The sequence below is a fragment of the Melozone crissalis genome, unplaced genomic scaffold, assembly GCF_028551555.1.
Source record: "Melozone crissalis strain CALT ecotype California unplaced genomic scaffold, PUWL_Pcris_2 ptg000027l_1, whole genome shotgun sequence".
NCBI lineage: Eukaryota > Metazoa > Chordata > Aves > Passeriformes > Passerellidae > Melozone > Melozone crissalis.
Window position 1 is genome coordinate 74,811,642 of NW_026535805.1, and position 13,967 is coordinate 74,825,608.

Genomic DNA, 13,967 nt, shown 5'->3' on the forward strand with positions numbered 1-13,967 from the left:
TGGTAGCAAACAGCACAACTACAAAAAGCATCACAGGCACTGCTGATATACACATATGAATTATATGCACAACTAGGAGTACCTTAGCTCATTCTCTTTTGCTGGTGTTACATTACAGAATAGAGCTTTCTCTAGCACAGATCTTGTCACAGATAAGATCATAGGAAGAGAGGGACACACAAGGTTCTCTCCCAGTGTGGTTATTTTTCTCATGTAATGGACCGTAACTGTCTTTTTCATTGGAAATTAGCTCCAGGCTTACATCTGCTATTCAGGCATTTTTACCTGCCTTTAATCACTTTTGTAGCTTAATTGCCTCACTGTAACTGCTAGATCCCTGCATGATTGCATGAACATGTATCCATTTGCATGCAAAAGGACTGTTGGACAAAAAAGACTATTTGAAAATTTCTTTCACTATGCCTACCGATAACAGGGAAACTTGGCACTGTCATAACTTATCCTACTGTTGTAGATCCAGATTTGAGGCTTTAAGCCAGGTTTGACATCTGGGGCACTGAGAAACTGTGCCTGCCCCAGGGAGATCAGGCAGTTCCCTTCTCAATGAAGCAGCAGAAGCTCCTAGACTAGTTTTTTGAGGTAGCAAAACTGTATCCTCCACTTTGTCTTCTATATTAAAAATCTTAATGTAGGCAACAGCAACAGTATAAAATTCACAGTACTCTGGAAGAGCACAGAAGCTCAGAAGAGCTCAAGAGGCTCTATTTACATTTCCTCCTACAAATATATTCATCACAGAACTGAAATAATTTGATTTTATGAACATACATAAAACATCAATAAATACACACACACTGTTTTACAGGCCTTTATGTAATTATTAAATTAAACCCGCAAGAAAATTAAAAAGGCAAAGTTCCTTACATATTTCTTTTTATTTTTAAAACTTCATTGAGCCATTAACATAGAAGGATAGATTTTTCTGTGTTGCTCTATAATTTTCCCCTATTCTGAATAGATTTTTATATGCTGCAGGCCACTCTTCTCTAATCATGCTACTCTGAACTATGTCTGTTGCTCTAAACTAATAGTCTAGCCAGATTATTTCCAAAAGCCATATCAAATATGAAAGACCAGGAAAAAACCAGAATATACTTGCATGAATCAGCATTTTACAACCCCAAACCAACAGACTGAAATAATTTTTTCAGTAAGTAAGACAAGGTAGTGATTGTATGGTCCAAGGAAGTAAACCTGACATGCAGTGCAATTAAAAACCTCCACATTTTTCTTCTGGCTTGCCAGGGTGCCTTAGTATGTTTTAACTTGTTGTACCTGTGGCTAGTAAAGGATTCTAGCATCCCACTGAGGCATTCGGAGAAATTATGCCAAAGGTTGAGTGACTTTCACCACCCAAGTAGTTTTTTACAGCTCCAGGGCACTGAAAACTGAAAGAAAGGTCATTATTACACTTTTAGAGGGGACTCCTGGGCTCCCTATCATAAACTGCTGTTCAAAGCTCTTACTAGTAGTTCTAAAGCAACTCATAACTTACTAGGAATTAAAGATAATGCCAAAGAAAAGAAAGCAAGTTACACATGGTATTGTTCAGCTTTCAGACAGGAGAGAAGTTGAATATCCGTATCCTTGAATTAGTAGGTGCTCTGCAGAGTTGCCTTATTCCAGAGCCCTGTCACAGATCATCTGTTATTGGACTAAAGTCAAAATTTCAAAAAACTTAATTTATATTAATTTTCATTAAGCAACGAGTCAGTGATTTGACAGGGTGTAATATAAAGGCCTGCTGAGTAATAGGCTTATCAGGGACCCAAAATTGCTAGAGGGAAGTTCATAGTTCTGATATTCTCCTAGATCATCATTAGCTGTATTTACATATCAGCTAGAAATGCTGAGATTACTGAACTAAAATATGGTATTAGAGGGGGAAAAAAAGGAAAAATATCACTGGATCACAGAGCAAAAAACCTAAGATGTGCAGTTCAGAGAAGTTTTTTTTGCCCTCCTCACAATTAAAACCATTTCATTTCTATCAGCTCCATGAGCTATCAGAAATGTAAATGCTAGAATCACAACATGATTCTAATCAAAACAGTTTGCATTAAAACTGTAAATGTAAATTCTACCTTAAAGTACGTAAAAAAAGGTTCCTTCCAACTAGAAAAATGAAAATGCAAAGGGAAGACAGTGTACAGAAAAGAGAAAATTTAATTCTGCCTCAGTGCCCATGTTTTCGGTCTTTTTCAGAATTAGTATATGGAAGACTAAACACATTGTTTGAAGTTATAAATCACATTGAATGAACATGGATGTATCAACAGGACAATGATACTGGAGCTCAGCCTCAGGCATATGAACATTTGCATGCCAAATTAAATATTAGAACATGGAAAAAATGTCCTCATTGGATACACCAAGAGCACACTTTATACTCTGCACCTGAGTTATTAGGGTGAATCAAACACTGAATTGTTCAGTAGTTAAAACTTTTGATTTCACTGAACCACAATGACTTTCAGCATATTCTTCCACTTTACCACTTTGTATTGCCCAGGGATAAACTTGTTCCTCTTCAGGAATTTGCAGTTAAAAATAAAAGTACTTGGCTGCACAATTCTGTACCCCACCAATACAAGGAGAACCAGTTCTGACAGGAGAAGACAAACAGGGTTTGACACAGCTGGAAGAAACGCTAACACACAATGCAGCTGAAAGTGGGACAGGAAAGGGTTATTTTGTTTCAATCCCATTAGCTGTTGCTCAATACATCACTTGAAAATAAGTAACTCCATAGAAAGCATTCAAGTTAACCCTCAGTTTTAAAAATGCTCTTTTCTCAGTTGAATGCTTTTGTTAAAGGTGCTTATCTTGCAGGGCTTTGCCTACCATAAATGGCAGCCTGGAGAAGCAGGCAGTCACAATGTGATCACTGGCTTGAGCTCTCCCTGTTCCATCCATGGTGAGGTGTTCATGGGCACACACCCCCCCTCCAACCCATCCTTTCCATCTGTGACCTCTGGTCCTGCAGCAGCAAAGCTGGCATGTGCAGCACACTCCAAAAAAGCAGGCATTTATCCACATACAGTGGGAACAGTCCCCCAAAACTTCACTGCTGGACTTGTTCTCTCACTTACAGAGGACTTTTAGTAAGGCAGACCTTATTGCTCTCCTCTCCTTTCAGTGCCTATGGAAACTGCCAAGCTCCTGTCCCGTTTTTCGTGTAAACAAACAGCTTTAGCCCCATAGAACATGGGAAAAGCTTACCCCAACCCATATTTTTTAGACAGAACAGACCCAAAGCCAAGTAGATGGGGCACAGTCACATAATGTAGAAATCTATGTCCAAATCAGTGCCAGTGGGATTCAAACATGGTTTAATCATTTGCTACCAGAAGAACATGCCACAGGTGGCTGACTGAAACACCACCTGAAGGGAAGGCATTGGTTCATGTCCTCTGTCACCCATGGAATGACACCATGCCCAAAGCCGGGAGGAGCGAGTGTGCATGAGCAACCTTCTGGGTGGGACTACTCTTGGCCCACGTGCCCACTCCTGTGTGGACTTCTTCATGAAGTGCTTCACAGAGCTGAAAACACTTCAAGCTAAGCTGCAGATGAATAAGACATTTTGATATTTGTTATGTCTAGAGACTGGACTAATTGGACATGTAAACACTTAATGCTTTCATCTTTACAGAAGGTATTCTGGGGCTCATTTTATGAAAATCCACCACCATTTTTGAGCACTTCATTTCCCAATGTTGAATCTTGTTTTAGAATTTGGGGGGTGAGAGCTTGTTTTAAGAAATGTATTTGGGAGGTTTGCACAGTACAGAATACTGTGTCCTGTTCAATATTTGGCTATACTGAATTCATTAAATCACTCTTCTCTGTTCAGTATTGAATTTATTCCAGCCTAGAGAGAACACAACAGTCCCTTGTAGCTGAACTATAACATATGCCACTATTACAATCATTTGCTGTTTTCATTGTAGAAGAATTTGTTCTTCCTTATGTTCACTAAAATTAAATAAGTATGTGTAAATTGGACTTTAACACATGATAACATCAAACAAAATATCCTAGAAGTCCATTTCATCCTGTACTGAATTTCTCACATCCTCTACTGCATTTCCTAGTTATTAACCAAGACATCTGTATATGTATAAGTATCGGAAGGTAAGACAAATGAAAATTAAGATACTTCCATGCAGTGAGACAAACTAGAACAAGAGACTTTTGTGCAATAGCCAAAGCAGTTTTGGCCTCAGATTTAGTGTGAAGAAAGTCCCAGGCACCACCCTGTGAACAGGCATTGCTTGTTAGATTTTGGCTCTCTTTTAAATGTGATACAGGTTCAGGAAAATGCCATCTCTGCCTGACAATCACAACCAACAAATCCCAACAGTTGGGCTTACAAGCCCAGGGCTGTGCAGGCACCACAGCAGCGAGGGGCAATGCTCCTCCACAGGGCACATGGTGGAGTACAAGGCACAGAATTTCTTCTTTCTTATTTACAAAAGAAAACAAACAAACAAAAAATCCTAAATGTTTACTGCTATATCCAAGCTCTTTGGAAAGCTCTTTTAAAATAAAGAATAACTCTCAGTTTGATAATTAATATAAACTATTCACACTAAATTCTTACATCAAATTCCTAATCTGAAAGAGAATTTTTAAAATACTGATTTTACTGAACTTTTTAGAATCACTGTTGAATCTTACTTTTCAAATATTCTTCATAATGCATAAACCTTTTTTTTAATAGATGAATAATAAAGATTCATTTCCTTTGAGAAACCCTGGGTTTGTAACATATTGTCTATTCACTTTTATTTTCTACATTGTGTAACAAAATATGCTGACATTCAATGCTATGCAAGACTCCAGACTTGTATAGCAAAAATTGCTTCTAGTTCATCCTGCATCATAAACTGGGAGTTTGCTGAACTGTTTAGAGTCACATTTAATAAACACAGGCAACATTTTCATGTACCTTTGTCTCCAGTCACTGAATAGCAAGTTTATGCTGGTATTTCCCTTACTGCTCCTAATCCCTCACTTCAGAAATAATCTTATTGGTTTTCAGCATTATGGCTTACTTCTGTATACTTTGATTTTCTTTTCCTTCAAATCCCTGTTCTTTTTTGTATTGCTAAACAATTTATGACCACCTTGAATTTACTTGCCTGTATTCTAGCTTCTCTTTATATTCTATACTAATATTTTCTAGATCACACTCCTACGGACAGAAACTGATGGTGTGATCTATAAAACCAGACTTTTATATTGCAGTTAGTGATTGCTGCTAGATGTGCCAAAAGAGTGATAGTGAAAGTTAAACAGGATAACAAATGAAGCACCACATTGTGTCAATATTTCATCTCTTCCAATTCTGCTGCCTATTGTAATTGTGATTTACTGTATTGTAATTGCATCAAAGGAAGTTAAAAAACATTAATTCAGATGTAATAATTTTCTTACATCAGCTGAAGTACCATACTGCTGTACCTGTATGTTTTAGTGAGCCTTTTTCTTGGATATTTATGTTACATTTAGTCCAGAGCCTCTTTCTTTAGCCATCCCATTAAATGGCACTCAGTGAAAAAAGTCTGTGTGCTATGAAAAGCTGTCCAGGCTGGCCTCAATTATTTTTCTAATCAACTCGGGGAAATATATTTGAGTCTTCCTATTATTTCTCCAGTTGAATAGAGAACAATTAAAATTTCCTTCATTTCCATAATTATGTAGTTCTAACAATTTGTACCTCAAGCTCCTCCAGTTTCTTAACACATACACACATTCCATTATGTCTCAAAGGTCAGTTCAAAGGGCAATTTGTTTCAATACACCTTCTGAGAATGAAAACACTTACCTATAAATGAAAAACAATTACACCAGAATCACTGCTTTCAATAAAGTCAGACTTTAATACCAGTTTACAGCCTGTTCATTAAAGTAGGATTTCAAGTGTCACCAGCACAAAGTCTCATGCTATTGACCATAACTTAAAAAGCAATCCCAGAGACAAAGTTATTCATTAATTCCTTTGGCACTAAGTACAAACACAGGTGCATAATCTGAAACTCAAACCTGGTCCCATGGATATTTTTAAGTACTGCACTATATTCACTTCCTCAAAGCACCACAGAGACCCACAGAGAACTGCAACAGCTTCCTTGGGAAACCCCACCTTAACTTCTGCTCATGGAAAACTGAAACAATGGAACTATTTGGAAATCTCAACATCCCAAATTCTAAAGACAGATAATGCAATGGTATGAAGAAGTATTTGGGACAAATATTCTGAAAGCATTTTGTTGGAAATGTGAAATTTTTCATTAAGACTCTGTAAAATAATAATTACTCTACACAGTTCCTGTTCAATATCAGTCAGTACCAGGTCATTTTATTTCAAATGTTCACACCGCTGAAGTCATTACATTTCTTTTTCTTGTTCTTTTACTTTTTTGGGCATATTTTTCTCCTATGGCAACCTGCTTTAGGATAAAAATGCTGTAGAACTCTGATGTCTTGAAAAGATATTTCACGATACACCCACTTTTCCTTTTCCTGAAATGCTTCTCACAAAACCAGCTCATCTAATAGTTTCCCCTAATGCCACACTCTAGCAGAAAATTACACCACTTACTGGAGATTAGGCCTTATTTTGCTGCAGGAGAAAGAAATCTAAAGCATCAGTGATCAAACAGTCAAATACTGTTATATCCAATTTATAGAATGCAAGATTTGAAAAAACAAGATCATGTAACACAACTCTCAGAAACAGGTTACTTCACTGAGTTTTCTGAGTCCTATCCTCTGACTGATACCATTCCTCTGGGAGGCTGATACTTCTGGGTAATTCTGAGAAACAAGCCAAGTCCTCTGGAAGGGCTCCTGAGGACTGAGCTGTGCTCACCTGAGCATTTCTTGGGTAGCTGACCCAACATCCCCTGTGCAGACAGATGCCCAAGGACAAAGTACTGACCAGGCAGTGAGAAAAGAAACTGTGCTAAAGACAAGAACAGCAATTAAGTCAGAATTTCTCTGTTCCTGCAAGAATGATGCATCTGTGCAACTGTCCACAAAAAACAATGTGCTAACTTGTTCCTTTATAGACAGCAAATTTCTTTACTCATACACATTTCTTTTATTTTAATAACAGCATATATTTTCATGGTGTATCCAGCTATAATGGCATCAATGTATGCAAAAATCAAAATTCCTAAATGAAAATTTAAATTCCTTAAATGAAAACATTTAAAATTATTAATTTTCTATTTTTAGTAATTTTAGACATTACTTACAGAGAATGGCTAGAAAACCACCAAGATCTTCCTAAGATGTACATTTCCTATATTTGCAGGATCAATGCCAGAGGGTATATGCTACTTCTCTGAATTTATTTCAGCTCTATCAGAAAATAGCAACCACCATGAAGCCACAATACAAGCTTCCTTTTTATCCCTTTCTCTCTCTGTTCTCCCATATCTGTGTTTCCCCAAACCACCTTGGCTCCCACATCTCTCCAGCTTTGATTCCTTCTCTAAACATCCCACAAGGCTTGTATGATTCCAAAATGCTTCCTCCTGCATCTCATACCAAGTTCCCAGTGCTGGCAGGCAGCAACTCTGTGAAATAATCTGAAGAGTCTCTTACTCTTTGTGCTAGCTGGCTCCATCCTGCCTGGTTCTCTTTTCTTTTTTTTTTTTTTTCTTATTTTTGTTTTTAAACAGGACACAGTTACTGGGTTTATGTTTCTGTGTATTACAAATGATTAATATACTGATAATTTCCACACACAGTTCTTTATTATTTTGGAAGTGACATCTCAGTGGACTTCTCTCCCAGTGCTTCTCAAACTGTGCTTTATTCAAGTTTAACCATTCCTCTGCTGAACAGAACAGTTTTGCAAGCTTTTATACAGAATATAAACTATTTGGACTTTTAACTGCACCTGTATTGAATTTGTGCTGGTATCTATAACTCACTTCAGAATACCCATTGAGAGCACATATGAAATACCAGAACAAAGGGCAAAGTTTTGGCATGTAGAGTTTTAAGTAAATCATGTTTTCTTGGTTTTAGTTTTACATCTGAGCAAATGACCACTTAGTGCAGTAACATGTCCCTTTAAAATATTCTGTACTCGACACACAACAAATCTGATTTAACATGCTCTCCAAATGCTGCTTTTAACCTCTCATATGCAAAAAGGAAAGTATTCAATGTATTTTTTCCTATAGTTCGTGACTGAAAGACATCATTACCATTTGATCTCTTTTCCTTGAATTGTATATCACATGAAGTGTATGTGACCAATAACTTTTAAAATAGCCTATATACTTCTATTCACCTTATTTCTGTGATGAGACCTCACAGCAAGGATGGAATAACAATATGGAAACTAACCATCTAATCCAACTGGACATATTTTATTGAAGTCTTATTGCTTCCATGTGTTAGAAGAAACTAAAGCCAACTGAAATCCCCAATTTTTGGCATTCTCAGTATGCATTGTATCCAGCAAAAGAGAATTTCACTTTTTGTTTTCATTTTTACAGCACAGTGATATTAGACATACAGACTTAACTCGATCATTAAGAAAACAAGATTTTTAAGTGAATAAGAAAAGTAAAGTCTTTATTATGCCTAAAGCAATACTGTTCTTTAAAAAGTTGTAACTTTTTATTTTAATCTCTTTTGCAGTATAATCTTTAAAGAACTCATATCAAAATTTTAGTATGGGTGATAGAATCTTCAAGAATGGAGATACATAGTAATTATAATATGGTTATAACACAGAGTCAAGTCAGGCAATTTATATGAAAGAAACTTGTCATGGATAAATGCAACACCAAAGAGTTATATTCAAATTTATTCTGAGGGAGCACATGTAATAGACCAATATTTCTTAAGATACAAAGCCTAGTTTCCTAAGAAAGATTAATATAAAATTATGAGCAACTACAATAAAACAAGTATTTTCTTTTAATATTGACAGAAATAAATAGCCTTTTACTAAAGCATTTTCCACTTTGTTTTCTAAACAAGTGACATTTGTCAGATATACTTCTGATATGAAAAACAACACCTCAAGCAGGATCAATCAGGTAAGTGGCTTTCTCAGTGGAGATCAGAAAATTAAAAACTAATATTGTAATTTTAGCAATATCTTGAGCATCCCATGTTTTTCCAATTATATTTGCTGATAAGATTTTTTTTTCAGCTCACTTTTTTATCCACCACATATGCTTTCCTTAGTTATTTGGAAGATTTTAACTTTGCTGCTCACCTTAGAATAGCTTTCTCCTCAAGTGTTGATAATAATACAAGATGCTAGAAGACAGGCTCTTTTGTTTGAGTCTATTTCACATTTTTGTGAGAATTTATAAAGAAAATTAATTTCCTGCACTCACAGCTGGCAGTACCTTATGGTTTTATTAGTCCTAGTTTAATCAGAGGCTGTCTACTAAAGAAGGGAGGTCAAATGCTGATCATTTAGAAGGATGAAAAATCATAGAATGGTTTGGGTTGGAAGGGACCTTCATCTCATTACAACTCCCTGCCATGGGCAGGGACATCTTCAACTAGACCAGGTTGCTCAGAGCTCCTCCATTCAACCTGGCCTTGAACACCTCCAGGGATGGGGCATCCACAGCTTCTCTGGGAAACCTGCTCCAGTGCCTCACCATACCCACAGTAAAGAATGTCTTCCATATATTTAACATGAATTTCCCTTTGTTCAGTTTAAATCCATTACTCTTTCTTATCACTAAAGTTCCTGATGAAGTGCCCTTCTTCAGCTTCCTTGTAAGATACTGGAGGGCTGCTATGAGGTCTCCATGAAACCAAATATTTGGTTCTTAACACAGAAAACATTTTGGTAGAAAAAATGAATTTAACTTAACATGATTACATTAAAATTAGTTCAACTACTCTTTAAAAGAAACTGTACCACCAAGTTAAAGAAACATAGTATTCTGATTCCTTCTGCATATTTAATTCAGAATTACATTCCCAGAACTATTCCTTCCCATAAAAAGGCTAATTACCCAATTTTAATAACTGCCTACATGGTTTATATTTTGAATATTGGGAATTTTACAATAACATTTCATTCTAGTCCTTTAATTTAACAATCCTAAAATAATCAAAAAAGAGTCATCAAATAGTGATGGGCACACTTTGGATGTTTCTAGAAACTGTAACTACTGATGTGCACAGGAAAGAAATCAAGTTAAAAGGGAAATTTCCAGGGAGGTACAGGTATAAAACACATCAGAAAGCTCAGAAGGACATCCAAAACCTAATGCTCCAGCTGTAGGTGACACTGATGGACATCTCAGCCTTTCCAAGCTGCTCTGTGTGCACGAGCTTGACACGTGCATGAGCATCACCACAAACACGTGAACAGCTTCTGCAGACTTTTCTCAAGAGGTCTCTGAGCACTGTGTGTCACACTGTCTTATACTGTACTAGATATGAATGCTTTTCCTTTGTCTGATTTCATCATTCCTAGCATGTATTTTTAAGTAGCTCAAGGGATAAGCATATGAGAAAAATAAAAAAGAACATTAAAACCAGACTACACATGAAGATTTTTTCCCCTGCATCTCACAGTGCACATTCTCCATGTTTTGCTGTGAAAGTTAAATTTCTAGCTTAGCAGACACTATGCACAGTGCCTAGTAGGAACATAATTTCTCATCTGTTCCAATAAAGAAAGGCAAGTATGCAAAAAACTGCAAAACAGAATAACTTCAAAAAAATATAAAACCTCTACTTTTAATGTAGTGTTAAGTATTTCTTCTACAGGGAAACACTCATCCACACAGAACACTTAAAAACAAATAACCTGTGTACCTGAACTGTGGAACTGATTTCAGATGCAAATCCTCCTGTCAGGGGAGCCTCATGGCTAATCAGCAATCGCCCAGTCTTTGCCACCGACTGAAAAGGAAAAACAAATGCCCAAAATGTCACCAAATTACAGCTCTCTTGATTTCCTACTTGTACTACTTGTGGAATATATGAAATATGTGACTTTGTTAGCAGTGTTAGAACACAGCCCCTTTTCCCCTCTTGCATTTCCAGTGAAAAATAAATTATCCTAAAATACTCAACTGAGTCATTAATAGGATGGTTTTATACTTACTATAAAAGTATTCACAATTTCCACTCAATTTTAAGCAAGTATCAAGAATAAATTTAAACCCGTTTCATATTAATTTACCCTATCACTGCAAACTGTAACATTTCTGAAATAGAATAAAGATTTTAACAAGTAGCCAGTAAAAACTGAATCCCCAAAATACTAATATATATATACACAAAGAAATTCTTCCCTGATATCTCAGACAAATAGATCCTATATAAAATCATAAATCACTGCTATTCAGAAAGTAAAATTGCTAAATAAAAATTCTAGCAAGAAACGTGTGGATTAGCACTGCATATTTAAATTTTACATGGCAATTAGTAGTACCATTTTCTAATTTTAGATTTCAATGTTTGTGCAGTTGTTATGTAATCTACTTCATAGCTAAATAAAGAGCATAATATATACAGATGACCTAACCATCTTTGATGAAAAAACCAAAATTGTGCTCCTTGCAGACAGTAATAATGAAAGCAAAATATTTTTAATCTTACGGGAAATATAAACTTCACCATACAGAAATATATTGATGTTTATTGGAACTATGCTAAATTGCCTGAATCAAACAGTATCGGATACCTTTAATAAGAAATATGGTAGCAAAGTCCCTGCTTCCAAGACATTCATTTTTAAATTATTATAATAAAAAGGCTCATTAAAAAGTTTCATAAACTTCTAGATATGCACATTAAAAAAAATCAGATTATTGTGTATGTTAATCTTTCAAGAACAGTTGCAGTCCGATATTTAAGATAAGTACACAGTGTACTGCTGGTTGAATATTATCCATTAGTGGAAGAGCCCAAGACAGTGCTTGCTATCAGATCAGACCTTCTGAATACTGTGATCTTTAATTTAATGTCTACACCAGCACACTCTCCAGTCAGACAGCTTCATGTTATCTACATAATAGGACACATAAAGGCAATGCCCTAATTATGCAGCTTTCTCTCTGATTCAAGTATTTTACTGACTCTTTTGCTTTTCTAGCAATGACTCCATCAGTGGCTCTAAGCAGCTCATGCACAGATGTACTGGCAACTTGTAGGCTATGAACATGTTCTGTATACTGTACTACGAAATGGTCTGAAAACATTCAGAGCTAAACAAGACAGAAAAAGTAATTTCAGCAGTTGGAAAGTAATCCAGTTACATAGGCTGATTTCTGGGGTATTTTTCCAGCACTGGAAATTCATATCTAAAGGAACAGAGGTATTAACTGCGCTATAAATCTGTCCAGCACATCAGAACAACAGTTCCACGAACAAAATGTACGCCCTAGTTTTAAGCTGATATGATTAAAACTGATACAATCACTTGCTATAGTACAAGTTGCTATAGTAAAACTGATACAACTAATCAATGTTAAAGTTCAGTCCGGTTGTTCATTTTTTTAAAATCCTCTTTATTTCAAAGAAAGATTCTTTTGCATTACAAGCTGTCAATAAAGTTACAGATTTTGTTTCTCAGATAACAGAGTATAATCTAACACTGTTAGTATATGGGAAAATTCACATGGGGTCAGAACAATAATCCATCAGTCCAGTAAATTATCTCCCCAAAGAGATAATTTAATGTTTAGGGTAAAATAAGAATGTGTTCCTTCACTACGTCTCAGTCTCCAAATATTTTCACATCTCCCATTTCTTGAATTCAATATTGTCTTTTATACTAAATAAGTAATAACTTTTATTCATCTGTTCTCAAATTGAATCTATGCAAATAAAGAAAATGCAGGGGGGAAGGGAAAAATAATCTCTTCTTGGTAACCTGCTTCTACTGTGTGAGAAATTCTTGTTTTTACATATGATTTTCATGGGCTCCAAGGAAGTCCATGTCTGTGGGAGCTTGTTAAGAGTGAACAATCAGCTGTGATCACCAAGCATTGCATACAAACATTTCAGCCCTACTATAACACACTATATGCATCACTCCTGCTACAAAATCATGCAGAGGTTTGGTGCTTTTAAAACCCAACCAACCCTACAGTGTGTTTTTCAGGAACACATGCAATCTAAAGTATTTCTAGTGTTTATAAATGAGTCATACCTATTGGTAAGTTGTTCCAGTTTTTACATCCCTTCCTGGTTAGAATTTTGCACCCTATTTCCAAATTAATTTGGCTGACTTACTTTCAAAGCTGCTGCTTTATGTTTTATTTCTGTTTGCTAGAAGGAGGCACTATCTATTACCACATTTCTGCTCCTAAATGAATACATTAAGAGTGTGATCAAATGGTCTCTTAAATATGATTTTGATAAATTAAGAAGGCTGAGCTCTAAATCTTTCAGCAAACAGCACATTTCCAATTCCTTCATCAGTCTTGCAACCCTACCCTGAATCATCTCCAGTTTTCTATGTCCTTCTTGAAGCACACCCATCTGGAACCAGCATTCCAGATTTTATCAGAACACCATCAAATGCAAAGACAATACAGCTGCAGTACTGCAGCTCTTGGATGTATGAGGCCTGTTGGCCAAAGCATAACTGGACATGTCCAGCTTTCACTGATAACTGGAACTCCCTGCTTATGGGACAGAAGGTTAAAGGATAATGGTTTCCTGGAATAAAGATGAAAATATAGTGTGCCTTTATTATTTCAAGACACAAAATTATATTCGGATACACTGAAAAACATCTTATGGGCCTGAGTTTAGCTCAATTAATGAGCTTATCCTTATCAGTAACTGTCTATTTTATTGTTTTCTCAGCTGTTTCTTACCTCTTTTTACCAGTAATGGTTATAATGTTTTCCATATATTTGACAGAAATATTAAAAAACAGGTTCCAAATCCAACTTTGCAGGAACTTGACACTATTTCCA

The 13,967-nt window shown here is 36.0% G+C and overlaps 1 protein-coding gene across 1 annotated transcript in view; it reads right to left on the reverse strand.

The window, feature by feature from the left end:
• Positions 1–13,967, reverse strand: part of BCKDHB (branched chain keto acid dehydrogenase E1 subunit beta) — a 110,656-nt gene that overhangs the window by 36,249 nt on the left and 60,440 nt on the right. Inside the window, exon 9 of the mRNA XM_054280229.1 lies at positions 10,849–10,935. Coding sequence (XP_054136204.1) covers positions 10,849–10,935 — 87 coding nt within the window. The remainder of the gene's footprint in view (positions 1–10,848; positions 10,936–13,967) is intronic.